We start from the raw sequence: 26,951 nt of genomic DNA, 5'->3' as shown, positions 1-26,951 counted from the left end.
GCAGCTTATGAGTTAAGAGTTACAACAGTCTGCAGTGAAGTTGCTGAACCCTTTGAACCATTGACTGTATTTATGGTTTCCACAACATGTATGTCATGTCTTAGCTGGGCAAGCTACTTATTGTTATTTTCAGGAGAGGTTAGGCTGTGCGAGTGGTACTGTGAGGACACTTTTAAACTGTATTGGATTGTTTTTCATGCAATTTAGTACAATTTGGATTTTTGCTTATATGCCTACATGTTTTCATGTGCATATACTGTATTTACATAAATAGACAGAGAGGAGTGACAGAGTTTCAGGGATATAAGAGCCATGCTGATTGGACACTATACCATAGTTCTGTCACAAAATGTACTGATATTGTAGAATGGAAAAACACAACAACTAACTCTAATGGATTAAGCCTTGTGTTTTAATTGTCTTCTATTTGGGATGCAGTATGCCCCTGCGCTAACAAAATTCCTTTTTAAAATTGAACACTTTTCTTTAAATATTTCTCACTTTTTCAACCACTCTTCACATTGGCACAAATTAAACCCACATCACAGCACTTAAGATAACACGTCAATTTTAAAGCTGGTTCAAAAAGCGCAAATACCGCGAATCCGTCAGCACGTCAGCTATCGAGCCAGTTTGTAATCGGTACTGACAAACGTTATCTTCACTTCATCTACATCTTTGTTCAACTGACTTAGATAACAAACAACGACTTGCTGTTATTATGGAAATCTGAACTAACCAACTTTGAAAGTCATTGAGTGCAAGCAATTTCTGACAGAAATGTACTGGTTTACTTTCGATACTCACTGGAGAAAAAAAAGTCTGTATATTATAGTTTGATTGAGTTATGATACGAAGAAGGAAAAGTGCAACTTTTTCGAAACATCAAGGGTTAAAAGGTGTCAAAATGCACAAATATACACGCATTAATGCAGGAAGACATCTGAATACACAGACGCATACTGACAAAGTTATTCACACAGGAACCAAATGATATGCCTGCATGCAGACAAACAAACAAGTGTGGAAACAGATATGCATCAGCAAAAGCAAACATGCCAATATCCCAAAGCCATTTGCTAGGGCTGCTGCTGGAGAGAACATTCAATTCAATGCGCCCCACGGAACATTATGTGACAACTATGTGCTTGATTTGAGTGAAGGCGGCTGCAAATCTGCCCAGGAAATATTATGAAATAAAATAAAATGAAATGACAGAAGAGCTACACACTGACTCCGGGTGTATGTTTAGCGTGAGATTTGCTTTGTGTCTGTCGAAATGCAAGCCATTGGACTGAACTCTGACCTCTTTTGGTTTAACTTTACTAACCCTTTCTTTTCAAACCGGTGGGATCTCTGCTTTGTGCACTACTTATATTCAGAAACACTCATTCCGATTTATCCTTCTTTCTCTCTTTTTCATCTTTCTTCCCTTGATCATTCCATCTATTGCTTATGCTATTCTAATCTGCCCATGTTCACCTAAACCTATACTTCCCGCTCTCCATCCTTATACATTCATCTGCAACTCTCCCTCCCTTTTTCTTTATTTCCCATTTTTTATCCCACCTAATCCTCTTTCTTCCTTTTCAAATCTGCTTATCATTATTTCCCACAGCCTCTCTAGAGAAATGGAGCTAAGACAAAGCCATAGTATTTTTGCACATTTGCAGGTCATACAATAGACCTATTGCACTACACTACATCAGTTTGGGGAAAACGTATCTCCAAAACATGTTTTGTTTCAAGGAACCAAGAAAATAGTCGTGCATTTTATGATTTATCCAGTGTGGATATTAAAGGCTTTTACACAACAACAGAAGCAACAAAAAATACTTCCATGACATCGGTAAGAAAGCGAATGGATGCATAAAAACAACACAAAGCCTGTGGCTCGATGACTCTGCCATGCTCCTGCTTAGACTTCAGGGGCCTGCAAATAAAGACCACTGCCTCTTTAATTTTCCAGCGGCAAGCCTGGCAGCCTCTGCCACACTTGGCTATGTGGCGGGAGGCGAAAACAACCACGCCGTGTGAGCAAAGAGAAAAAGAAAGAGACAAAGAGACGGCCGAAAAAGAGAAGAGAGAAAAAGTGTGAGACGGACACAAAGTGAAATAAAGATGGTCATTGTAGAGAGCACCACCATACTGGGCCGCACTTCCCAGTCAGTGACCCCATTTTGGCTCAGAGGCATCATTTGACGTGACCATGACCCGCTTTCAGCCATCTTGGCTCTGCCTGTCTTCAGCAAGAATCTAATGAGCACTCAGAGCAACAGATAGGCAGAAGTAAAGAGTAGGAGACGGCCTTGTAGACAAACAGAAAATGAGGAAAGCATGGCGTATGAGAGAAAATGAGATTGGACAAAGACAAAGCCTCTATCAGCTATAATGAGCTGTGTTACACTGACCCTGTATCTGAATGTCAGCAGGAGAGTCAGCTACTATGCGACCTCAAGCTTTAAGCTCATTGTACTGCAAACTCACATTTGTATGCACATGAACAATCCGGATTCAGACACATTCAGTGGCACATGAAGACAGCCACCTGTGTCCACAAATGCAATAACTAAGACAATATACCTGTTGTTCCAGTATTCACAAATAAATGGATCTCGTCACACATTCTGTACCATTTGTGGCTGATCTGTATCTTAAATTGGCACGCGGTGTTTGACCAACAAACCGAGACCGAGACAGATACTACCATTGTGGAATGTCAAGTAGCCCGCGGGGGGCTGCTCTGTTGCTGTCGAGTTCTCTCAGCTTTTCAGCTCTCCGTCTCTCTCTCGCTGTCTGACACGCCTCCTTTCTGCCTCTGCAGCTATTTCTAACCCAAAGCCATTTGCAAGCTTAAATTTAAAAGAAAGTCTGGTTTTAAACTGACTGTCAGTAAATGAAGGGTTGGAACAATTAATGAACAATCACTGCCTTCATCAATAGACCAGCTCACCCACAATCTATACACATCTACGCAACTGGAGAGCACACAAAATATATATTTTTATATTTTCCTCACCAAACAGTAGTCCTCAATGAAAAGGGTAGTAATGAGATGCTTGATCAATACATCATCTTTCTTATTCGACCTTATTGATTCCCTGCCTGAATGCTGCACCCACTCCTACTCTTCAGCATCAAACCCCTTGAATTATATTGTTGGACTGCCACACCTCCTTTCAAGTAGGTGTTACACTAGGCAGTGTGGCAGTCCATATCTTTTTAAGATTTCAGTTGTATACTCCATGCCATGCATTGTAACTGAATTATTTGTTACGACAACAAGTCTTTCAATTCATATATTACATGATCATATTCACAACACCTTTCTCAACAGTCTGTGAGAGTTACACATAGCACTATCCTGCATCCTGTGAGCAGAACTGTGGGCAGAAAAAGCTTAACCTATAAATACTGTCTTTCCATATCAGCATGTTTGCCACTCAGACTTTGACAGTTGGTTAACAAGCACAGTTAAAAGGGGGTGACTGCAAACATAAACCTCCACCTACCATCCACTGTGATGAAGGGGTTAGTGCTGGAGTTTAAGCCAAGGGTAGCAGAGCCACCAGTGGCAAGGTCACGACCAATGTCCCATGTCGATTTGTTGCCAGCTCCAAAGTCTATACCTGCACTAGTGTTGAGTTTAGTATTTGCTTCATTGCCTTCAAACTCAGCATCTTTAGCCATGTCAACTTTCCAACCAGGCAGAACAGAGCTGGTATCCATGCTGCTGAACCCCTTGGAACTGAGGGGAACTGAAAGCACAATGCCAGCTGGTTCCTTGTCCACCTTAAAGTCTTCCACTGGGGCCTCTAGTGGTGACAGAGGCAAGCCAGCATTGCTGTCCTTCAGCAGTGGGAATGGGGAAAGGCAGAGGCGGGGTTCAGTTGGGGCTTGCCGCAGGTCGATTTGTGTGGCGCCCGCTGCCGAGAGGGTGGGCGAGGGGTTCTGGGGCTGATCCTCTGCGACAGTAAGCGATCGCGTCATGGAGTGTTGTGAGCGACGTGGACCACCCATGGGTGACACCAGCTGGTCCAGTCCTCCCTCATCTCCACTTGGGTATTTATCAGGCAGCTCTAGACTGGTTGGTACCGACAGGTGGGAACAGTCGGACATTGCACGGCGCAAAGCCTTTCTCTGTTGCTGAGCTCGCCCCATAAAACAGGGTTCCAACTCTTCCTCCTCTTCTTCCATCTCTTCCTCCTCGCTGTTGTTCCCTGAAGAGCCCTCGGAAAATTGTTGGGCCCCCAGGGCTGCCCCGGCTCCAGCCACAACCTCCTCACCCCTCTTTAGGTGGTTGTCATTGACAACTCCAATGACGCAGTAGTTAGGGGCCACCTGGGGCATGGCGACCTTTGGGCTGGACTCAGCAAAACTGGAGTGGTTCCATGGTTCAGATGGCAAGTCTACATCTACTGGGGATGACTCCATCAGTGAGTCTCCCATTGAGTGTGGAAGCATAGCACTAGTGGGTGATGGCAGCTCCATTTGCCTGGCTGGGGATCCAGGAACTGGTGGCAGGGAGACCCTGCTGATACCCCCACATCCCAGGGCAGAGGGTAGTCTGCCTGGGGAAGCTGGGGAGGGAGTTGGGGAGGAGGACAGAGGGCTGTCTGGGCTTTCCCCTGCACTACCTAGAGATGCATTCCCCAGCGAGGTGCTTCCAGAGATGCCCCCAACCCTGCCAGGCACCTTCAGCTGCGCATCCATGCCGCCCCTGCCAGGCTGCTCGAAGAAGCAAAGCTTGTCTTCATCTGTAAGTCCAGTTGGTGTTAGAGCACCACTACCTACCATCAGGCCCCTTGGGGTGCCCATGTCCATGCCTATGGGAGGCTGCCAATCCCAGGTCTGATCTGGCACGGTGGGCACCAAGGACGGCACCTTACACAGCTCACTATATTGTGAGAAAGGAGAGCCAGGCTGCTGATTAGAGAGAGAAGACATGCTGTCTCTCCTTTCTACTCTCTTGCTCCCCCTTTCTTTGTTTCACAGGCTGTCTTTGTCTCAGTCTCAGATGTCTAAAGGTAATTTTCGCCACTTCTCTTCCCTTCTCTCCTTCTTCCCTTTGTTGTCTTGTGCAGTTGTTCCTTTTTCGTTCAGTCACTCAGGTGCGCTCTGTATGTGTGCTTGGAGTATCTCGTGCTGTGCCTCCGCTCTGAACTCAAACACACACTGAGGGTGAACTGGATGTGCATATCTCTCGCCTGTTCCCCTCCCTTTTTCTCTCTCGCTCTCTCTCTCTTTGGTTCACTCAATGATTATTACAGCAGTCATGTGACCAAGTTGTGGATGCCAACTGGCTGCTGCCAGTTCCCAGATCCCACCCACTGTGGTGGAGTGAGTAAGCCCCCTCCCCTCTAGTTTTTCTTTCACTGAACATTTTTCTCCCCTCAACCCCTTTCTTTCTCTTCTTTCTGTCTCATGGCAAAAAGCACAACGTGTACACAAACACACACACAGCTCTGTCTTCTTGAGAGTATTTCAACTTAATACCTTTCCAAACCATACTCACACATTACATACATGCCCCTAAAGCAATGCAATTCATTTCTGGCTAACATTTATCTCTATCTAACTCCCATTTTTCACTTCCCTTTATACACCTCCTCTGTACTTTAATATCTCCTCTATTTTGTCTGATCCGATGCTGTACTTTATGTAAAACAAAAATGCTCGTCTCATATCTTAAAGGCGGGGGTCTCGTCTACTGTTTCTCCAGTAGGGTTTTGTAAAAAAAAAAAAAAACCTTGTTGAAAACAATTACATGGTCCTTGGTATAAGGTTGCAGACATCATTTGTTCCTCCATGTTCAGAAGTGAGAAATGGTCAAATCAGATGAGAGAAGGTGACGGAAGGAGATGGGAAGACTAAAGAAATAATAGCATTAACAACTCTGTGTGTAAATGTGTGAGAAGATGTGAATATTTTAAACTTGCATGCGTCTTAGAAGAAAGGACAATCTAAGCATGTGTGTATGATAGACGATACATGCATCTCCCAGCCTTTCCAATGTACAGTAAGGGCTCAGTATGAGAGAGAAGAAGAGGAAGAAGAGGAAGAAGAGGGGGACATGGGAAATAGAGTAAAGGCAGACAGATGAGGAGTAAAGCCTCTGGTAAAAAGAGCTTGTTGTCTGTCAGACTGCATCTGGTCACATGTGGAGAATCACACTCTATTACCCCCTATATTACCACACTCATATACACACACTTGGATATTCAAATACAGAGGCTATGTACAATTCACAAAAACACGCAAGTTCTCACACATAAGTACATAAACAGTGTATCTACCTAGGTTATCATTCTGCCACGTAAGATGTAAGAAATATTCATGAAAGACAGACATGCTCGTACATGCAAAAATACAGTCAAATTCAGAATGGCTCAGACGAACACACTGAGTCAAGCCTGTAAGCATTTAACAGGAACTCAGCTTGACGCATTGCACAGAAACACTTTCAGCTCCATTTCCGTTATTTTGTCTTCCTGGTCGCACTAAAACTGTGATTTCCAAAAGCTTGAAAATAATCCAAAACACCATACGTTGTCACATAGTGGCAGAGACCTATATTTACCTCAACTGCAGAGAAAAGCAGGGAGTTTTTACAAACAGCCATATATTAGAGATAAGAAGTACAATTCTTTCTGGTAAGTACATACTTTTTATATTTTTATCATATTTATTAAGACGTCTCCTTGCTTTCTGATCTGCTCCTGTTTTAATTTTTGATTCTGTTTGGTGTTGATGCAAACAAACACTTCCTCCATGTTGACCTCTTACCTTGATTAATTCTATCACTATAACCACATAAGACTATGTCATACTTACTACTCTGGTGCCCTAGATTTGTATTTTTGAGAGAAATACTGTTCTCATTCACAAATTAATTTTAATTGCTTCTACTTTGATCAGCCTTCAGCTACTGTCAATGAAACTTAACCCTTCCTGCAGCGATGTTTCACATTAAAAGCCTCAAAATCATCATAAGGCACACTCATATCAAACCAATCTTTGCAGCTGCTGGGTAACAATTACCTATATGTATTAGTTGTATTACAAGTGGGAACGAGTTGTGCTTGTTGTACTGTACAGTTTTGTGTGTGTGTGTGTGTGTGTGTGTGTGTCTGTGTGTGTGTGTCCAGTGTCAGTCAAAATGGCCGGCGGTAACAGACGTTCCTTCGGTTGTCTGTTTTGATTGAAAGGCTGAACATCCACAGAAAACAATGATTTATAACAGGCAGACAGGGACATGGCAAGAGATGGCGGGACAGAGGGTGAGGAGGATACAGACAGATGAGGGCAGAAAGATGGAGGCTGAAGCAGAGAATAGGGATAAGGACTGAGAGTGGAAGTAGGGGTTGGCTATTTTTGGGAGGAAAAGAGGAAGAGAAGAAGGAAATGATCAGGGCGGCCAGATGAGATGGGAGACAGAAGCAAGAATAATGAGCAGAAGCAGGAAAGAAAGGAAGATCAGAGTGTCGAAGGAGTGAGAAGAAAGAAGGTGTAGAAAAAGACAAGAAGGGAAAAAGTGAAGAAAAAGGGCAACAAAGATGCAGGAAGTTAGGGTAAACAGGAAAGTTAGAGTGGAATGAGCGTGGTGGAGATTTGGTGTGGGTGCACATGTCGCATTATGACACCATGACAGGACAAGAGGCAAGACTGAAGGGTACAACTTTTCTGTCTGGTTTGTCCACTGCATCACAAACAAGAGACTCACTTGAGATTTGGTGGTGCTTTGAAGCAGTTGCATTGAATGTCAATGAAGTACATTGAATGGTACATCAATGCACACATGCATATGTCTTTTTTAGGGCCATTAAATAAAAAACACATATACAAATCCTACCTTTACTTTGTTTGATCCTTATTTCGATCTCAAACAAATTTAAGATTGGCCAAAAACCTCACATTGAAAATATTTTTTTCCCCGACCGACGGTTCAACTTCAAGAGGTTCTTCCAAACAATCTTGGAGTTCTAACAGTTTACTAAACAAAAGTCCAACTGCAAATTTCTTTACACCCAGAAGAAGAATTGCTTCATAAAACACTAAATGAACAAGAGCTTTGTTTTCATTCCACATTTTACCACTGGAAAAAAAAGAGTCATGCCAAGTTGGCATTGGAAAAGGTGGAGAGCCACTTTTAAGTAAAAGTAAATATCTCTCTGGCAGCCCATAGACGAAACTGAAAACAAAATGTATGGATATCTAAAGACCCTAAAAGAGAAGAATTATAAATGTTTGTGTCTAGTCTTGAACCAGATAACTGCTGGGCAAACATAAATTATTCATGTGTATAGTGTTAGAAATGCTAACGCTGTAAAAAACAAAACAATTCCATTAAAATGAGAACACTGTTTAACATGACAAAGCATTTATATGGTTAAAAATGCAGCAGTCATATTGAGAGTGCGTTGAAATAAATGCTCATGTCCCAATCAACTAGAAACAAGTGCTAAACAGCCATCAATTTGTTCATGGCAAGGTAGAGAATATTGATATATATTTATATATTTTTTTAACTTTACCTTTTAAAAACAAATACAATCCTGTTAGGTGTCTTTATGATACCACATCTATAGATAAAATAAATAAATAATACCCACTCTTAACTGATAAACTGGCATCATTTCTTTTACAGCAAGCCATACAGATTACTTCTATTTTCAAATCACTCTCGCAGTGTAATGGCATAGCAGTAAGATATTGTCTTGTTCCTCATGTGTTGCTGCCAGTTTTACTTTTTATAAGGGCTGAACTGTTGTTTTTTTGTTTGGAACGCTTTCCATCTGATTTACCATGTTCATGAATGCGCAACATCATGTAGGACAATAAGAGCTCTGTTGTTGTTATGGCAGAACACAGTGCATTGTGGGACTTTGCTTCAGGGATGTGGCATTTTCATCAAGGGGCACGCAGGTTTGGTATTTTGGTGACCCACCATGAGCTTGACTTATAGGAAGTGTGAGGAGATTCGCAGCAGGGGGTGTGTCAGTAACAATCAGGCAGCAGAGCGCAGTTTTAGGGTTTGCATGTGTTGTTTTGGGCAAATTTTGTGTTTTTTCCATGTGATGCCTGTTTGACCAGGTCTTCTTCAAAAGTTTGCTTTGTTATTTGGTGAATGACATGCAAAAAAACAATATCAAGAAAGCTCTATCTAAAGCCTACTCTTTTTAGAAACATTAATTCACTGTGCGTTAAAATTTTAAATTCAAAGTAAAGTACTGTATGTACACATTTATACCGTGGTCACTGCATATTATCAGCCCTGACTGACTGGCAGGTGTAACTTTAACTAATTAGACATTAAAACAAGACACCTATGATGGAAGTGACTGTTTGTAGTTCTAAATGAATGCACTGTAGGTGAGGACAGCAATAGTGAGGTATAGCAACAGCACTTGGATCTACAGTTATGTGTGCTACCAATACTAAAAATGGATAAATAGCTTCTTAGTGGGAATCATGCCACTACAATCTTAAAAATACTATAATTAGCACCTCACAGTTGCATTCCCCCGCTAAGCTGCAGTTTAAAATCATGCCTGTCCAAAATGCCATCACTTCATCATTTTATCCTATGATCCTATTATGTAAAATTGAAATAATTAGCATATTCATTCTTATGCAGTTACGCACACGCATGTTTTGTGAGGCCACAATGACCTTGACCTTTGACCACCAAAGTCTAATCAGTTCTTCCTTGAGTTCAAATGGACGTTTGTGCCAAGTTTTAAGACATTCTCTCAAAGTGTTTCTGAGATATCGCATTCACAAAAATGGTACAGATGGACAACCCGAAAACATAATGCTTCCGGCCACGGCTGTTGATACCCGTACCCTTATGTCTACCCATTAAGTATATCTGACACATTATGGGGTCAATGGGTTCAGGAGATCGGCGTTTGCCTTCTTTCTTCCCTCAGTCCACATATCAATCTATTTCAAACAGCTCCTGACAACGCCTACATGTTTGGACACCATTAAAGGGCCGCTTGTCACCACAGATGGAAAGCATGCACCCGTACAGTCACATCAGCTCCAGCCTGCTTCATTACCTCTTAATATCTGTCTGTCTGCATCACAAAACCCCCCCATCCCCCATCAACCAAACCACAGAGTCACTGTCACTTTTACCAATCACACCTTCACAGAAAGACAGGCAGGAAGGTGTGGACAGACATACAGGTAGACGTGCTGGCAGGTTAGTACACAAGCTTGAGGACTGTGTACAGTCTCTGACTCTGTTTGTCGCACCTCTCTCTTTTTTTTCATTTTAAATTTCTTCTCCCCCTGTCTGCTTGCCACTTGAAGTACAAAACTGACACCAGAGTCCCATGGGAACAAACAACCCACCAAATGGGTGACCTCACCCTGTTTGACTGGTTGGCTAGCAAAGACACAGACACACAGTCACAGACACAGACACAGACACAGACACACACACAATACAAAGTGTTATATAATCCCACTGGGTGACAGAAGCATTGTGCCTAATAACACATGCAGGCTAATAAGAAAGCATACAGTCAAACTAAAGCTGTGGCTTATGAAAAGGAGCAGGAAACAGCTGTGTTATCCACAAGAGAACATTGAAGTTTTATTTTTTTACTGTCATGTTCTTGTCTTGTCTTGTAGGCCTGGGAGATATGGAAACAGTTTTAATATACCAGATGATATCAATATATGATATGGTATTGATATCTTTACATTTTTGTCTTTAAGGTTGTTAAGACTGTTCTGCTGACGTTTCTCTGAAGCAGTGCTCAACTCTCCTGTCTTTCCATCTGACTTTTGATACCAAAACATAAGCATGTGATGTTAAAAGACTGTTATGTTATTGGTTCGAATGCATCGTTTCTTCATGTTGCAGTTTCTTATTTTCCATATTAGGAAAGTTTCTATCACAATCCATGTTTATATATCGCCCAGCCCTATTGTCTTGTCTTGTGTCTTACATTTTATCAGCAAGCTTTAATGTGTAATGAGGTTGTACTATACATTCCCATGCAGGTTATTCAAGACCTGTGGTATATCTGAAACTGCCAGACAGCAAGTCAGTTAAAACAGTGAGAAATTCCTTTGCTTGGGCTACAAGCTAATTCACCCCTGAATGGCAAAAATAGAGAGAAGTAGTGATGAACACAGGTGTGGAGAGAGAGAGGAGGATGATCTCAGCAGGGGATGTTGGAGAAAAAGATGATGGAGGGAGACAGAGATATGTCTATTTATAGCTCAATTGCATCTCCTTCGCAGCCCGTCACAACACCCCCATCCTCGCTAAACATCCATTGTTTCCTCCGTAGCCCCTCTTCCCATTAGTCGCCAAAGCAACTGCCTCCTGTTGCTATGGCAACTGGCTCCTCATCAGTGTGCCGGCTCAATCCACATGGGGGGTTGGGGGAAATAGTTTGGGGGGGGGGGGGGGGGGGGGTTTGGTGGGGGTATTGTCTGCAGACTTGGGGGCTGATGGTGGGAGGATGGAAGCTAGTGTGTGTGTGTGTGAGAGGAGGAGGTTTATTAATGTGCTCCAAACCCCGGGGAGGGTATTCCACTATGCTAATCTACTCTTCCACTTGCCACAGGTCAAATTTGCTCCATGTATTAATTACAGTTATCAGGCATAAAGCAGCTCCTTGCAAACTAGTGATAGAGTAATGAATGGTGGCTGAACGCACACATTTGTAAACGGCTAATGCACATGATTATGCACGTATAAGTGCGGACACGGAAAAAGACACAAGTATGTGATACATACACATGCAGACAATTTGTCTTGTCTTGGTTGTAAATCTGAGGGAATCTGACCTATTCGAACGTCGAACAGTTATTTACATGAAAACATGGACTATATAAGAAGAAGTGAACGTAGTCACCTTGATTTCCCCTATAGCTTTGAGGACTATGGTTTGCCTCAAGTTTGGCATTTTGGCTGATGCAATATTAGTTTTTTGCAACCAGAAGTTACCAGGAGGGTGGACATTTTTTAGGCATCCAAAATATTACAATTAACTTTCACTTTCATTTGATTTACAAAATGAACATCAAGCTGTAGCAATTGAGACCATAAAGGTGTCAGGAAAATATTTACTGAGGTAATAAATCAAGTGAGAAGTAGGGTAATTGTCTCATTGACTTCTAGTCAAGATGCTGCTGTATATCAGAGAAAATACGTGTTTAAGGCCGTTCCGCATTGGCTTCACTTTTCAGACCAGGAGGTTGAACCATGTGAGAATTAAAGTTGGAAAATTGCTAACAACTCATAGATAGGGAGACAATAATCTTTTTTGAAAGGGGTGACAAGTCAAAGAGATTGGGAAACATTAGTGGCTTAATCTTTAACAATGCAGTGTAATGTATAAGCTCATCATAGGCTCTTTGAAATGTAAAATCTTGATACATGTAGTAACTAAAGCGGTCGTTAAGTTGAGTAATAAGTACATATTTCCCCTCTCAAATGTATTAGAGAAGACGTATAAAAGTAGCATAAAATACTCAAGTAAAATACAAGTAAGAAGCTAAACGTACACATAGGCAGCACTATTGTAAGGTTCCCACTTCAAAAACTTAACTTTACCTTTAGCTAAACAAATCCGGCTGACAAAAAATATTAGATTTTGCCTCTAAGAACAAAGTTTATCTTACAAAATGAATGATTATGTACGACATTAGTGCCACAGGAAAAATATCAAAGGGCTGCTCAGAGAATACTGTTCTCCCTGGGATGACCATGAATATTGACCAGCCAGTCATATCAGAGCTGGCCTGCTAACTCCTTTCCATCACACCACATTAACTTTTTCCCCCTTAGATCATCAATGTGTTATTCATTGTCATCACATTTCTTGCATTCCTTGGTGGTAAAAAGAAAGAATTTGCCTAAATAGTGCATATTTAAGAGAGGATTGTGTCCCATTCAGTTTTATTAATTAATTACATAAAACTCTACTATTCCCTATGAAGCAGCTTCAACTGCCTAATCTAAGTTCATTATTCATAATGAATGAATCTGGCGCCCCTGGCCAACATAGACATACTGTATATGTACTCAACCCATTGTAGTCTCTGTGTCTCTGACACAAACACAAACTTTGCCTCTGATTACAACATTTACCACCACCGTCACCGTCAACACTTTTCTACTCCCCCTACAATCACCCTCATTATCCCGGAGGGCATGCAGTCTGTTCGCCGTGGTGGACAGCGACACAGAGCGCTGAGCTCGGCTACTAAACTAAAAAACTAATTAGACGGGGAACCATGAAATTAATCTACAGAATATATGAACAGGGAAAATATAAAATCTGAAATTCATATCTGTTACCACTATTATGTGCCAGCCTGTCACTTTAGCATGGATTTAATTATACCAATTATCTGAATTATTATAAGTATTATAACATATCTAAGCAACCTGAGGCAATACAACATTTTTTATTCGTATATTTTTTTTTATTGATATATTTTGTGTAACGTTATTGTACATCAGCCCTAATGACTTGTTGAGCTCTGAATACAGCAGTCATCAGTTGGTCCATGTGTTGTATTTACTGCCACAGGAAGAGGAATACGTACTATTTGAACAAAAGTATGATTTCACTAAGATCCCAAGTAAGGAAACAAAAGTAAACTGTTGTGTCTAAGCGTGGGATGAGGTTATTAATAGCCTGCAGTTCCTGTTGTTTGGTGTTACTGGACAAAGTCAGTTCCCTGCTAATGAATCAGTCAGCTCTATATTAAACCTCAGGTGGCATTTCAAATCCATTTTCAGGATTAGTCAACCTGTGTCACAGCCAGACACTCGTCAGGGAGTCACAGGTTGGAAAAAACTGGAATTAATTCAATTTTTAAAGCAACGTTTAAATGGTGACATATTTCAATATAATTTGACAAAGACAGGAGGAATTTGAACGTTCAATATAAAATGTGTGATTGTCTGCTCCTCAGCTCAGACTGTTCAATGACAGAAGTCAAAACTATTTTTTATCTGTCTTCCCCCTCTCTCATCTCTGTCCCTTGCTGCCTGCTGGTTAGGGATATCTCCATATTTCACAGACTGGTAAATAAATGCACCAGTGCCTGTCTTGTTTACACATTAAGATGCTGAAAGGGGAGGCTTTGCTGTAACTGACTGCCTCCCCCTGAAATTTGTGCAGTGAAATTACTTACCAAAACCTATCACCAAAAAAACCTAGACAGTAGCATGCCTGCTGTATGTACATTTTGTTATGTTACTTCTAGGGGTGACCCCAAATGTGTTTATGACGATAACATTAACAAAGGAATATTCCATTCGGGCTATATGTGTGTATGCGAGTGTGTGTGTGGTGGGGGTATTTGTTTGTCAAATTTCAAAGCAGAATGAAATATGACACCAAAATGATAAAACTGTACAAGGTGCCCAGATGAGGAGTAAGCAGGACCAAATAATATAACTTAGGAATTGTTCAATTATTATGCTGGAAAATGTTCAAAGCCATCCAGGATTTGGTGTCCTAAAGAAAGTTAATAAGGTGTGATAGTTTAATCATTAGGCTCTAGATGTAAGTAAATGTGGATGTCACTGGCGTAGCAGTGAAAAGCAAATTTGTGTTTTTGGATAATAATAATAATAATAATAATAATAATAATAATAATAATAATAATAATAATAGGACCATATAAATTGAGAAAAGAATGCTTCCAAGTATAGAACCTTAGGGACTATGGGAGCTGACGATTTTAATTTGAAAAGTTTCAGAAAAGATCCACCATCAGATACTCTCCTCAGATACTGTATTATGAACACTTTTTTTTATATAAACATCATTTTGCAATAACATGTAATACCTGTCCCAAAGTGCCTTCTGTCAGCCTACAGGATAAGGGCATACAATTGTTAAGTCATGGTTTTTTTCTGCTGATTGGATGGTTGGTTTTATTTTTGAATCAAAGTGTCAGATATTGGAGTTGACATACAACATTGTTGTGTAATATCTTTTTTTTTATAAATATTGAGTATGCCCTTTGGTCTTTTGAGGCTCTTATTGGTAGACTGATTAGTATTTCTGCCTTACTGCTTAGCTTCGCAATCATGGTCTGTGATTCTGTGATTTAAAAGTTTAGAGAATGTGAACATCCTACTAACAGGTAACAATGAGAGGCAGCTAAGGTACGGGTAACTGCAAACTGGACGTTGATATTAATTGCTATGAAGAATATGTAAAATAACACTGTATTGATCCATTTCTAGAATAGAATGTAGTAGTTAATGTTTAAATGGTAATACAGTAATAAAGGTGGGAAATTAGCCATAAATTATAGTAAGTATAATGATCTGAAATAATGGCACAATGGAGTTGTAAGTGATTTATATCCATTTTCATAGTTTTGTGATGCGTCCATCAGCAAGTGTGTTGTCAATATAGTGCCTCATTAACTCCGGGATCTGTTGCTGTTCCTAGGGCAACATTAACGGATCCTTAGTCTCTATGGCAACTCCCCCTCCCTGGTTTTTTCCTTCCTCTTTCCTTCCCCAAAGGCACTTCACATCTCTGTCCGTCTACCACTGGGGACTTGAAAATAACCATTTGAGAAAGGAGTAAATTACTAGAGACAAATTAGGATGCAATTAATAGCTTCATTATCACCTAAATACTTTTGGCATGCCTGGATTACCTCAAGTTGTGTGTGGTTTTTTTCACTTAGCTAAATTGACTCTTCTTCCAGCTGCTGAGGCATAAAGGGCAAGCAGTGCAGAGTGCTACCTGCTCGTCGTCCTGTCCAATAATCCGAGTGTCTTGAACCTTTTCGAAGCAGTAAAAGCTTCTGGTGAAGCGTTAATGTTGCATCCTTATCTAATGAAAGCATCCATTCATTTTTTAAATATTGAAGTGTGGATGATAGGATGGAGTTGAGGAGCCTCACAGTCTAAGGTAAGAAGCTGCTCAGTAGTCTGTACAGATTGTACAGCAGTGAAATACTCCTGTATCGCTTGCCAGATACTGATGCATTCACTAAAATACCATGATAACATATCATCTGTCAGTTAATCGGGCCTGTAGTTTTCAACGTGGTAAAATACTCCCACATATAACTATCTAAACGAGCTGCATCAAATGATTAAAGGTTAACGGTATTGGGCCACCATGAGCCTCCACGCGGGTCGCCTAGGGAAAGATACTTTGTCTCGCTGGGATATAACAACATCACGTTTCAACCCTCCTAAGAGACAATAATTATTATTCGCTTGTCATGCATTGTTTTAAATCTTTGAACATCTAACTCTGTAATTTTTTAGTTAGCCTTTCTGTAATAAAGCATTTGCATTTGGTATGTTTCCCTATTTCCCTTTCATTTGTCAACTTGTTAGTGCAGACTTTGCATTTATTTATGAATACAAAGCTATATTTATTTAAAAATGCTGGTTATGGAACAGGCTTTTCCCTAGTGTGTCTCTTTCATATTCAAAGCAGACAATAATGACACAATCATTCCATGCTAACAAAAAAATAACAAGGCATGTCTATTGCAATTTGAGGTACATAGATATGTATGTCTGCACTGAACGGATGTCTGCATATTTGGGCTTATTTCTGTTTATGCATGCCTGACTTCATCTATAAGCATCTCTTAAGTTTATATCTACCTGTTTCAATCTTTTTGTATACTTGTCTGTCTCTCTGCCATACATCCTTTTTCAGTCTGAATCTGCCTGCCTCTCTGTTTGCTTGTTTCTCAGTTAGCTTCATATCTTTGTTCCCATGCCTCTGCCACTGTAATGTTTTGCTGGACACTCCTCTGCCTCAGAGCTGTCTGTCATAATGTTTTCTTAAAGTCTCTCAGTCTGTATGAAGTCAGCATGCTTGGGGAACGGCTAAGCCTCTTTTGTTTCTTAGATGCTTTCGTCTTCATTTATTTATATTTAATAGAATTTGAATCCGTGAAACACACTGGGCCCATTTTAAATGATCTAAAGCGCATGGTCTAAAGTTAAGAGGTGCACAATCTGTGCGCGAAGTAAGGCGCAAGTGGCAAAGGGATCGTATTTAGTCTCTTAATTACATATATAAAACACATTTAGGGAATGTTTTTCTCATTACAGGCATAGCTGACATTTTGTATTTACCTCACTGAAGACATTCTGTACAGTATAGACCTAGTTGTTTGCTTACCTGCTGTCTAAGCAAAGCCCCGAATATGAAGTTGCTCTACTAAAGTGAAAATAAGGTCAAATTCTTTCTACAGAGGAAAAGTTTTCAAAGAGCACGAAATAGATTAATTATATAGGTATAGTCTAAGTTTGGAGTAAACTTATAAACTGTCAGAAGGGATGATTGCAAAAAGGTGTAGCAGAATATTACATTACAATATCTTATTAGAGAATCTTAACTTCTAAAATGTGTTTTTCTACTTTAGTAGTTTTTTTCTGGAGGATTTCTGATATATACTTGACTACATTTTTGATGTGTTGTATTTAATATATGCCTGTTTAAATATTGATCTTGAATTTTCTAGTTCCTTTTTATAGATGCATGCTCTGTTTCCCATGTGGGAGTATCAGACAGTGTCGTTGACAGCTCTGCTATGATTGGTCCAATCATGCAGATCACAACCACTTGAGTGATGAATGCGTTTGTGTCTATATACAGTATATTGCTTGTTCTGCTTTGTGATGGTAATTTGACAATGCCTGACGAAGATCTCTGTTAGATCGAAACATTACACCACTACAATCGCTGGGAGCTTTTTTTATACAGTTTGCGGATCTTTTGTCTGATATGAATATTTATGAAATCTTAAGCAAATCCCGCACTGCTGGCCAGGAGCAATCTCTCTATGGGTTGAATCTATTGCTGAAGCATGGTACGTCTTCTGAAAAAAATACCACTGTGACTCATGTTCTTTTCATGTTGTGGCTTTTACAGTGAAAATCCTAATACTTCCCCCAAAGCCGTCAAAAGGCATTAGCTCACCCCAGTTCAGGGATGGAGCCATACTATTCAAATGTCCCTTCTGGGCTACCATCTAACAGCCTGCTCCCCAATGAAAGGAGACCAAAGAACGGCAAAAAGCACTATGTGGTAAAAATAGACCGCTGATACAGAATTTTCACGCTTGCCTGCCTTTTGAGGATTTGTGTTTGTCCTCAAATAGTTTGATGACTCAGTTGTGTACTGTATGCATGTCTGTGCCGGGAGACAGGACCACAGCGGTGATGTATTTCTGTTTTTTATACTGGCTGGCACCTGTGTTTTAGCTCTGAGAGAGAAGGAATAGTGTTGGAGGAGAACAGGTGTTGTTGCAATGTGGCCTGAATGTCCCTGCTGGTTGTTTTGGTGCCACATCTACTTTTTATTTGAATGAATATGTTTGGAGTAAAAAGAAACATATCAGGAAAGAGAAAATAATAAAAATAATTGTATCCATTTGCGTGAACAGTGTAAGAAGCTGTAAACAAAACAATGACATGCTCACCTTATTAATTGGTTATGGTGAATGTGTTGGCAATAAGTATGTATTTACACATCCAGTAGACACATCATTAAAAGTGATTTGGTAGTGCTGTTTGTGTAAATCCAATATTAATGTTAGCTCTGTTTTGATCTCCACCAACATCAATACATCTGGCTCTTTAGCTGCTAAATGAAGCACTATGTTTACCAGCTAGTTGCTAACTTTGTCTATCTGCTGTTTGGTGCTGAGCAGGTAGTGTTCAGGGTTCAAAAAAAAAAAAAAGCTTTTTCCACTGAAAAGAGCTGCTACTTGAAACAAGGTCGATGACAGTGGTGCGACTGAATCAAAGCAGTTAACATCACAGACGCAAAACCAAAACAATAAGACACTAAAGTGCTCTGTAAAGTCGAGAGGGAACAGAGTCCGGTGATAATTCTATGTGGGTTCGACACAAGTGACCCCTTTCGCATGACACATAATCACAATCAAGTCCATTTTATGTAATTTTAGCCAACATAACCACTAGACTAGAAGCTATTGTCGATACACATTGAATTATATATATATATATATATATATATATATATATATATATATATATATATATATATATATATATATATATATATATATATATTCATACATATGTTTCTATGTTTGTACATGAAGACAGAAAACTAGGCACAACATTTCTTTCTCTAGATCTAAAATAATACACAATGATAAATTAGAAGCATTATGTACTGATCTGCTTCAGTCGGTAGTTTGCTGGCTCTTTCTATTGTTAAACCTACATGTGTGGGATATGGAGGATCGACCACCACTCTGTCCATTGCTGGTATATTCCCTAACCCTTGACACACCCTTTTTCCACATATGTGTGTGTATCGCTCTCTATCAGGGCTTCATACTTCTCTGAACCTCCCTCTATCGTTCTCCTAATGTTTTCATTGTTGTTATCCCCCTCCCTAACGTTTACATCATTCTCCATCTCTATTACTTTTTTGTCTTATTTCTACTTCTGTATATCTTTCTGCCATTTCAAAAAGGGTTTATACATTATCTTTAGCCCTGTCAGCATTCTGTTGAACTCTTCATATTAATTTAGCAATCCCACAAGTCTTCCACAGCCGCCTCTCTACACTCTTTATCCTTTGCTTCTCTCTCCTGTGGTACATAAACAATGTGTTTCTACCCCTGCACCCCTCAGTTACGTCCTTCTGTTTCTCTGTAAAGTATGGGAAAGCCTTTCTTGTTTCTAACTCCAATTTAATATAGTTTTAGCTTTTGTTTTGTATGTCTACCTCCCCCTTCCTCACTGTACTGTACTCCCCTGTTTGTAAACCTCCAAAGTCTTGCTCTTTATTGTGCTCCACATGCCTTCTTATCTTTTGTACAAGGCTTAAATACCACTGACACTGACAAAAGGTCTCATTACACAGAGGGAAGGCAGATCCAGCTGCACTTAGCACTCTGTTGTGCTCTTTCTCTCTCAAATGTATACACTTTTACACACATATACACACACACACACACACACACACACACACACACACACACACACACCATGTGTGTCAAGGACATTTACTGCTGTCATGTCTTGCATGTGACATGTACACAAACATGAACTGACAGCAGAGGTTTCATCCTCAAAGGTGCAATATATTTCTATCTATGAGATTTGAAAATAGAAAAAAAAAACACGCGAATGCAAGCCCCTCCGTTCTTGTAGAAGGCACTGATCAAAGCTGTCTAATAGCCAGGTTCAACACTGCTGTTCCTGTGGAGAGTTGAAGGCTTGGTCAGTCCAGCTTCCAACGGGAGGCAGAGACAGGAAGTGTTGAAACGAAGGACAAGGAAATGAATTCTCTGCATCATCTCCATAAAACACAGCAACACACACACACACACACACACACACACACACACACACACAATACTTCAGCTTCTCTGTAAAATAACAAACACACACACACACACACACTGTACATGTGCACAAATGCCAACATGCACTTAGACATACACTCAACATACACAAGCACGCATATACAGGTCACATCCACACACCCCCTTACACAGTGTCAATCTATTCTATTTTTGGTTTCCCATCTCTGGTTGCTGTAAACATTATTATTTCCCAGTCAGCTGAAAACTATTCTGCTAAACAAGTAACACTGCTTCCAATTCATTCTACATTGAAACATGAGCTGGACATGATGCCAATCAACAGCTCCTTTTAAATTATTTATCTGCAGCATAAACATTAATATTCCCCATTCTGAGTCACACTGCTACAAAGCTATCAAGGTGGCAAAGATATCTTTGATAAAGGAGAACATCTGCAAATAGTAGAAATGCCATCCTAACATCACCAACATCTCTAGACCTCTTGTGCCTTGATATCTTAACCATGAATATTTTAAACATGAAAAGTAGCAGATGGCATCTTTGTCAGAATCCAATGCCTACATTGAAAATCCTTGACTTAATGCTAACAATGGCAAGAACGCTCTTATTTTGAGTGTATCTACTTCATCAACATGTCATTTCTGCATCTTCTGCCAATCGTTCTGTACTCATCCAAGTGACAAGTCTCAATAATTTCCTTTAAAAACACAACAAAACCACAAGCAGAATTACAATTCAAAAGACTCACCTATGGTGGAGGAGCAGCCAAGGCAGCAATCATCACAGAATATGGAAAGTAAAATAGACAAAAACAGCAGTTACCATTTGATATGTTTAAGGTATACATTCTGGAGACACACCAGGAGCTGAACTTTTGATGCATACCAACAGAGGGAGAGTTAACATGACACCAACAGAGCCTTTTCGTTCAACATTCTTTTGTAAGAGAAGTTGCAAAGAAACAGGCCGCTAGTGAGGAAAACAGAATTAATTGGACACACAAGAAAGAAGATAGAGTGACTCTTCACCCCTGGATGCAAAGGAAACAGTAAGATTAAAATGTTAACACAAACACCTGGACAGAAGAGAGAAAGAGAAGATTGTTTTTTTATTTGGTGAAGATGTCTAGTGATGTTTCTAAGGAGAAAGACTATGATTGGTTAGTAGTGGCACACCCATCAACAGCAACACTGTTAATTATGAGAACATCCAAGCAGTGCATCATTGGGATTTAAAATACTCACAGATTAAAGTCAAGGCAATCCACAGCCTCAGTTGATCAACACTTGAGCCCATGCGTTAGTCACTCAGAAAGAGCACAAATTGGAAAAGCCAAAAAGCCCCAGACAAGATTTTAGACTAATGTATTCATGCAAGGGTCTAATAATCAATCTAAACCCTAATTAGTAAAAGACATCCGAGCAATTAATCCTGCCCAAAACAAGCACTTGAAAACAGCTTCAAATATCTGAAAGAATCAAGCTGGATGAAAACACCATGCATGGCAATAAACCATTCGTCTTCATTTTTAGCAACTCTTAAATTAACTTCTATTTTGTCCACGGCTGACTACAACCAACCTTCGATGATGGGGGTAACTGGAGGGACCAAGGCTGGTTGTTCCATGGAATCAGCAAAGCTGGGAACGAAGGGCTTAGCTGTAGGGTTAAGACCAGATCCGGGGTTGGCTGATGGAGGGGAAGAGGGGTTGATAACTGGGGATGCTTGTGGAGGGAAATTGTTTGCTCCTGGGGAGATGGGACTCTTTACAGAGGAGGAGGAAGATGAAGAACAGGACTTCTTGGGTTGCTTCTGGGCCAATTTGGCATCTTTATGCTCTTTGGGTTGGAATTCCTGCGCTGTGGTTTTGGGAGAGCGGAGAGGGGCTGGGCTAGGGGTGTCGAAGGACAGCCCTGAGGTTAAAGGGTGACCTGAAGCGCTCATATCACTGAAGTCAAATAGCTCGCTGTTGCTGCTCACGTTGGAGTCGTTTAGGAGCCATGAAGCATCTGAAGGTGAGAGAGGTGGGGCCGAGGCTCGAACTTCACTTTTCGGGAAAATACCTGGGCTTGGCTGGGAGGCGGGGCTGAAAGCAGAGGTGTCTTCCTCAGGCATGCCTTGAACACAAGACTCTTGGAGGGAACTGCCAAACACCCCGCTGTCAACCATATCACCAACAGGTGAAAAGGCCTGGCTGCTGTTGCCTAAGCTTGCATTTTCAGTATCAATCAGGAGGTCAAATGGATCACTAGGGCGAGAAGCCATAGGGAAGGAGCCAGGTGTTGCAATGTTGGGGGTGGAAGGCATAGTGAACGGAACTGCTGTGACTTTCAGCTCGCTGTTCAGCACCAGTGGGTTAAGAGAATCATCTGTTGGGGATAGTAGGTCCTGAGACAGAGGGGAAGGGATCACTCCTTCTTCTGGGTAGACCTCTTGTTTCCAGGGGCTTTGGCTGGTGTCCATGTCTGCGAACGAGGACTCCAGTTTTGTCTGAACTGAACCTCCTAGATCCATCTTCACCTCCTCTGTGATTACAGAGGCTGCTGTGGGCGAAGGGACAAACGGTTCTGCCGTCACTCCCCACTCCTCTGGAAGCTTCTTCCTGCTCTTACCTTTCTTACTCCGGCCTCCACCCTTCCCAAGCTGCTCCTCCCAGGCACTATCTCCTCTATCCCGCCTTGGGCCAATCCTCTGATAGAACTCCTCTGTTGAAGGAGTGTTTTCGCCCTGTGTTTGCACCTCTGGGTGACCCCTACTCTCAGGGTGTTCATAAGATCCCTCATCTTTCTGTCGCCTTTTCTTTTTCTTCTTCTGTTTTCGGTCTGAACCATCCCCCTCCCTTTCATCGCCTCCAGCATAGGCAGGGCTCTCTCGAATAGGCCAATTCTCAGGTGGGTCGTCAGGGCTGACTGCGAGATGGGCGGCATGGCGACTGATCACCGTGGAGACACTGGGGCTGAAAGGGAGGTCTGTTGATAGGCAGCCAGCCTCATCTGGCCAGCAGTTGCCTAAGGCACCTTGTTGTGGGTGAAGAGGGAAAGTTTAAAGTTGGGGGAGATAGGTATGTGCATATTAATTGATTCCCTTATTCTAACTCAAACAGAAAATAACTGAAAACTTCAGAATGTATCAGACAAACAGACAAAAACAATATAACAAAGAAAATCTTAAAGATTTTTAAAAGAATGTTAAATGATAGCAGCTATTTGTTTTATTCGCTGAGATGGTGGGAGAGCTGAGAAGATGACACAGATACAGCATAGAAGCAACTGGAGGGTTCAATCCTAGTCCAGAAGCAGTGCATGTTGTTCCAGAAAGCCGAGCTGTAATCATTAAACCCTGTGTAGATATGACCTATAGGAGTGCTTTTTCTCTTTCATTAATTTGTCACCTTAGTGTGCGTTTTATTGATCTTAAAATACAAATAAATGTTTAAATGTCCTTCAATGTCAATGCTGAGTGAATGAATGCTTGGAGCATTGAGTATACACGTACTGTACACACACAAACAGGCTGGTGAGTAATTCTAATAAAGAGAAGTGGTACTTTTGGGTGGCAGCCTTGGGGTTTAGTACAGTGTTTCTCACGCTGAGACAATTGGGCAGCAAAATAGCTCCGTTTTAAATCAAAACAGAGATCGAGCGTCAGGCGTGTGCATTTATGAGAATAGATGTGTACATGTACATATACAATGCTCCAATGTACAAGTACATGGACACGGAGACAGACACACAACAACAAAAAGACTGCTTAATGGTCCCATACAAAGGAGGTCAATTACAGGCAACCATGATGTAACTGTAACAGCTTGGTTTTGGGACATTGTATAATAAGCCCAGGTAGAGGAGAGGTAGGACGAGTAGAAGGGAAATTGCCCACTGAAGGTTGTTCTGCTACTTTGGTCCAGTTTGCTTCTAGTTTTAAGTTATAAACACACATACACACAGAAGAAGAGCTAAAGTGGAGCAGCTGTCAGGGTCCATACAGTACACTTATTCTCTCGAGGGCCATGTCTCATATTAACAAACCCTTGGCAGAAGTCTTCTCTCTATACTGCATGTGCAGTAATTGGGATAGTCAGAAAAATACATCAGCCAAATGGATCATAATGACTTAAATGTTGAGTCGTGCAGACTCATTAGGCTTGGGAAACAAAAAACGAACAGCTCTCTGACTGTATGTGCATACACTGTAGTTACTCTATAGTTTCACAGGTAGTACAATTATATTATACAAAACACAGTATTCAATGTGGCTAATATCCTTCTATCCTCATGATGTTGACACACTAGAATAAAGCTACGGCTTGTGCTTGGGGTGCTTTAATCTAGTTTGTAGTTAATAGTCGTTTGTAAAAGTAATTACATTTTGAAACCAAAACTGAGTGGCCCTAAATTAAGAAACGCATTGTATGAATAACAATAAATTCTACGAATCGTAAACATTCCTTTTATAGCTCTTCCAAATAAAAAAACATGGAGAAAATGGTAAAAATCATTCAACAAATAATATTCAATTTAATATTGTGCTTAAAAGCAGTGTTTTATCATCCACAATGTGAACACACTACTGCATATAAATTAGCTGCTGGGCAACTTTAAGGCCTGAGAATGAGCCGTACATTTCCTGCAATAATGGTCAAGGATCCAAACCCCCATAACTCCAGGCAATTGCCATGAGGTTGTTCTGCTTGTTCCCAACTTACTCACTCCACTTACAGCAAGAGAGTCATGACAGGCTGAAGTACCCGCTCCTTACTATATCACATCTCATTCTGCCTTATCTTCCTTTCCACACTCTAGTATGTTAAGTGTAAAAAAGTAAATTATTTTGGGTTCTTCCCTATATTTTTTCTCAAGCAGTCCTCTTACATCAGGGGTCGGGAACCTTTTTGGCTGGGAGAGCCATAAAAGCCAAATATTTTTAAATATATTTCCTTGAGAGCCATATATTTAATAAAATTGAGTCACGTCTCCAAGTACTAAAAGCGCTATCAGTGTTTCCCCTACCATTGTCTATGCCCCCATACACCCCAACGGAACCATGCGCAGGTGCTCTTTTATTAAATGAACTAAACACTTATGTTATTTATCTAATTTATGTGCACGTTTCGGTGTTTACTGCACGGGTGTCAAACTCAAGGCCACAATTATATCCGGCCCGCGAGAAAATATCATACGTCTATCATAACTGGCCCGCCGGTTTTGGTAATTAAATCAATGCATGGCACAACCACGGGAAAATACATATTTGAGGAAGTATCTCAATGTGTGAATGAAATGAAACTGCCACGGGACAAACTGATGGGACTGACGACAGATGGAGCGCCTTAGATGCACGGTGAAAAGAGCGGATTAGTAGGCAGGATGCGGGAGAAGATACAGCTGACGGTGTATCACTGCATCACACACCAGGAAGTGCTGTGTTATAAAGCTCTGGAAATGGAAGATGTAATAAGCACCGTAACACAGATAGGAAACCTGAAGCTGGCCTTTTTGTGTGACATAACGAAACTGTTAAACCTCCAGCTTCAGGGCCGTGTGATCACGGACATGTATGATTCAGTGAGAGCGTTCCAAGCCGAGCTGCCTGTGGGAGACTCGGATGCAGAAGGAAACTTTGGTCACTGCGTGTTTCCAAACACTGACAAACCATCTCCACCGCTGTGTTCCCGACTGCGTATTTGCCGACTTTGCAGCAAACTTCATGCCGCTCAGATGCTTTGCATGTTTAGAAGCACATACATGTGTGAGCAGCTTTTCTCTGTGATAAAGATGAACAAAAACCCACACAGGAGTTGTCTCACTGATGCACACCTTCACTCACTGAGGGTTTCCACAGAACCCCAAACAAACTGGCAGCTAAGAAAATATTTCAAACATCTGGCTCTGACTGCATAAAAGGAGAATGTAGCCTACCTAAATATGTTCCATATCTTTTTGCACTTTGTTTGACCCTCGACGTAGTCCCAGTTTTAAAATTTGGCCCTCTCTGTGATTGAGTTTAGCACCCCTGCTCTACTGGTTGCTTTACGCAGTTTATCCTCTGCTGTTTCGCGAAGGGCAGGGCTCCACCCCCTACACACACACACACCACACACACACACACACACACACACACACACACACACACACACACACACACACACACACACACACACACACACACACACACACACACACACAGTCAGAGACTGAGCGGAGTAAAGGAGAGGGGAGAATTAAAACAAAATCCGCTGCTAAATGTTTCACTTTAAAATGACACAGTATAATTATTTATTACTTGTTAATCATGTTAATAAATGTCAGCTCAAAATTGTCTGTGAGCCTTATCGCATCATCGAAAGAGTCATAGGTTCCCGACCCCTGTCTTACATGGTAATTGTGGAGTCGGGTATCTCACAAAATAATTAACCATTACAAAATAGATAAGATAGATAGATACTTTATTTATCCCGAGGGAAATTCAGGCATCCAGTAGCTTAAAACATGACATACAACAATTAACCATCTACCCCTACCCCCTCCCCCTCCCGCCATTACAAATGTACATTTCAAATAAGACTTAAAATAAAATAAAAAGTGAAATTAAGTGATAAAGTG

The 26,951-nt window shown here is 40.9% G+C and overlaps 1 protein-coding gene across 15 annotated transcripts in view; it reads right to left on the bottom strand.

The window, feature by feature from the left end:
* The window catches only part of LOC115025507 (microtubule-associated protein 4), a 101,706-nt gene that overhangs the window by 23,555 nt on the left and 51,200 nt on the right, over positions 1–26,951 (bottom strand). For 13 of the 15 annotated variants that reach the window (XM_029457805.1, XM_029457804.1, XM_029457818.1 and 10 more), the window contains one exon: positions 21,930–23,366. The exons of 1 other annotated variant lie outside the window; for it this stretch is intronic. In XM_029457805.1, coding sequence (XP_029313665.1) covers positions 21,930–23,366 — 1,437 coding nt within the window. Of the gene's footprint in view, positions 1–3,512; positions 5,213–21,929; positions 23,367–26,951 lie in introns of those variants that run through there. One more of the 15 variants, XM_029457819.1, reaches the window with a different exon arrangement.

The sequence above is a fragment of the Cottoperca gobio genome, chromosome 20 (genome assembly GCF_900634415.1).
Source record: "Cottoperca gobio chromosome 20, fCotGob3.1, whole genome shotgun sequence".
In the NCBI taxonomy this organism is placed as follows: Eukaryota; Metazoa; Chordata; class Actinopteri; order Perciformes; family Bovichtidae; genus Cottoperca; species Cottoperca gobio.
The sequence above is the reverse complement of the archived record's forward strand: the minus strand, read 5'-3'. Positions and strand labels throughout refer to the sequence as shown.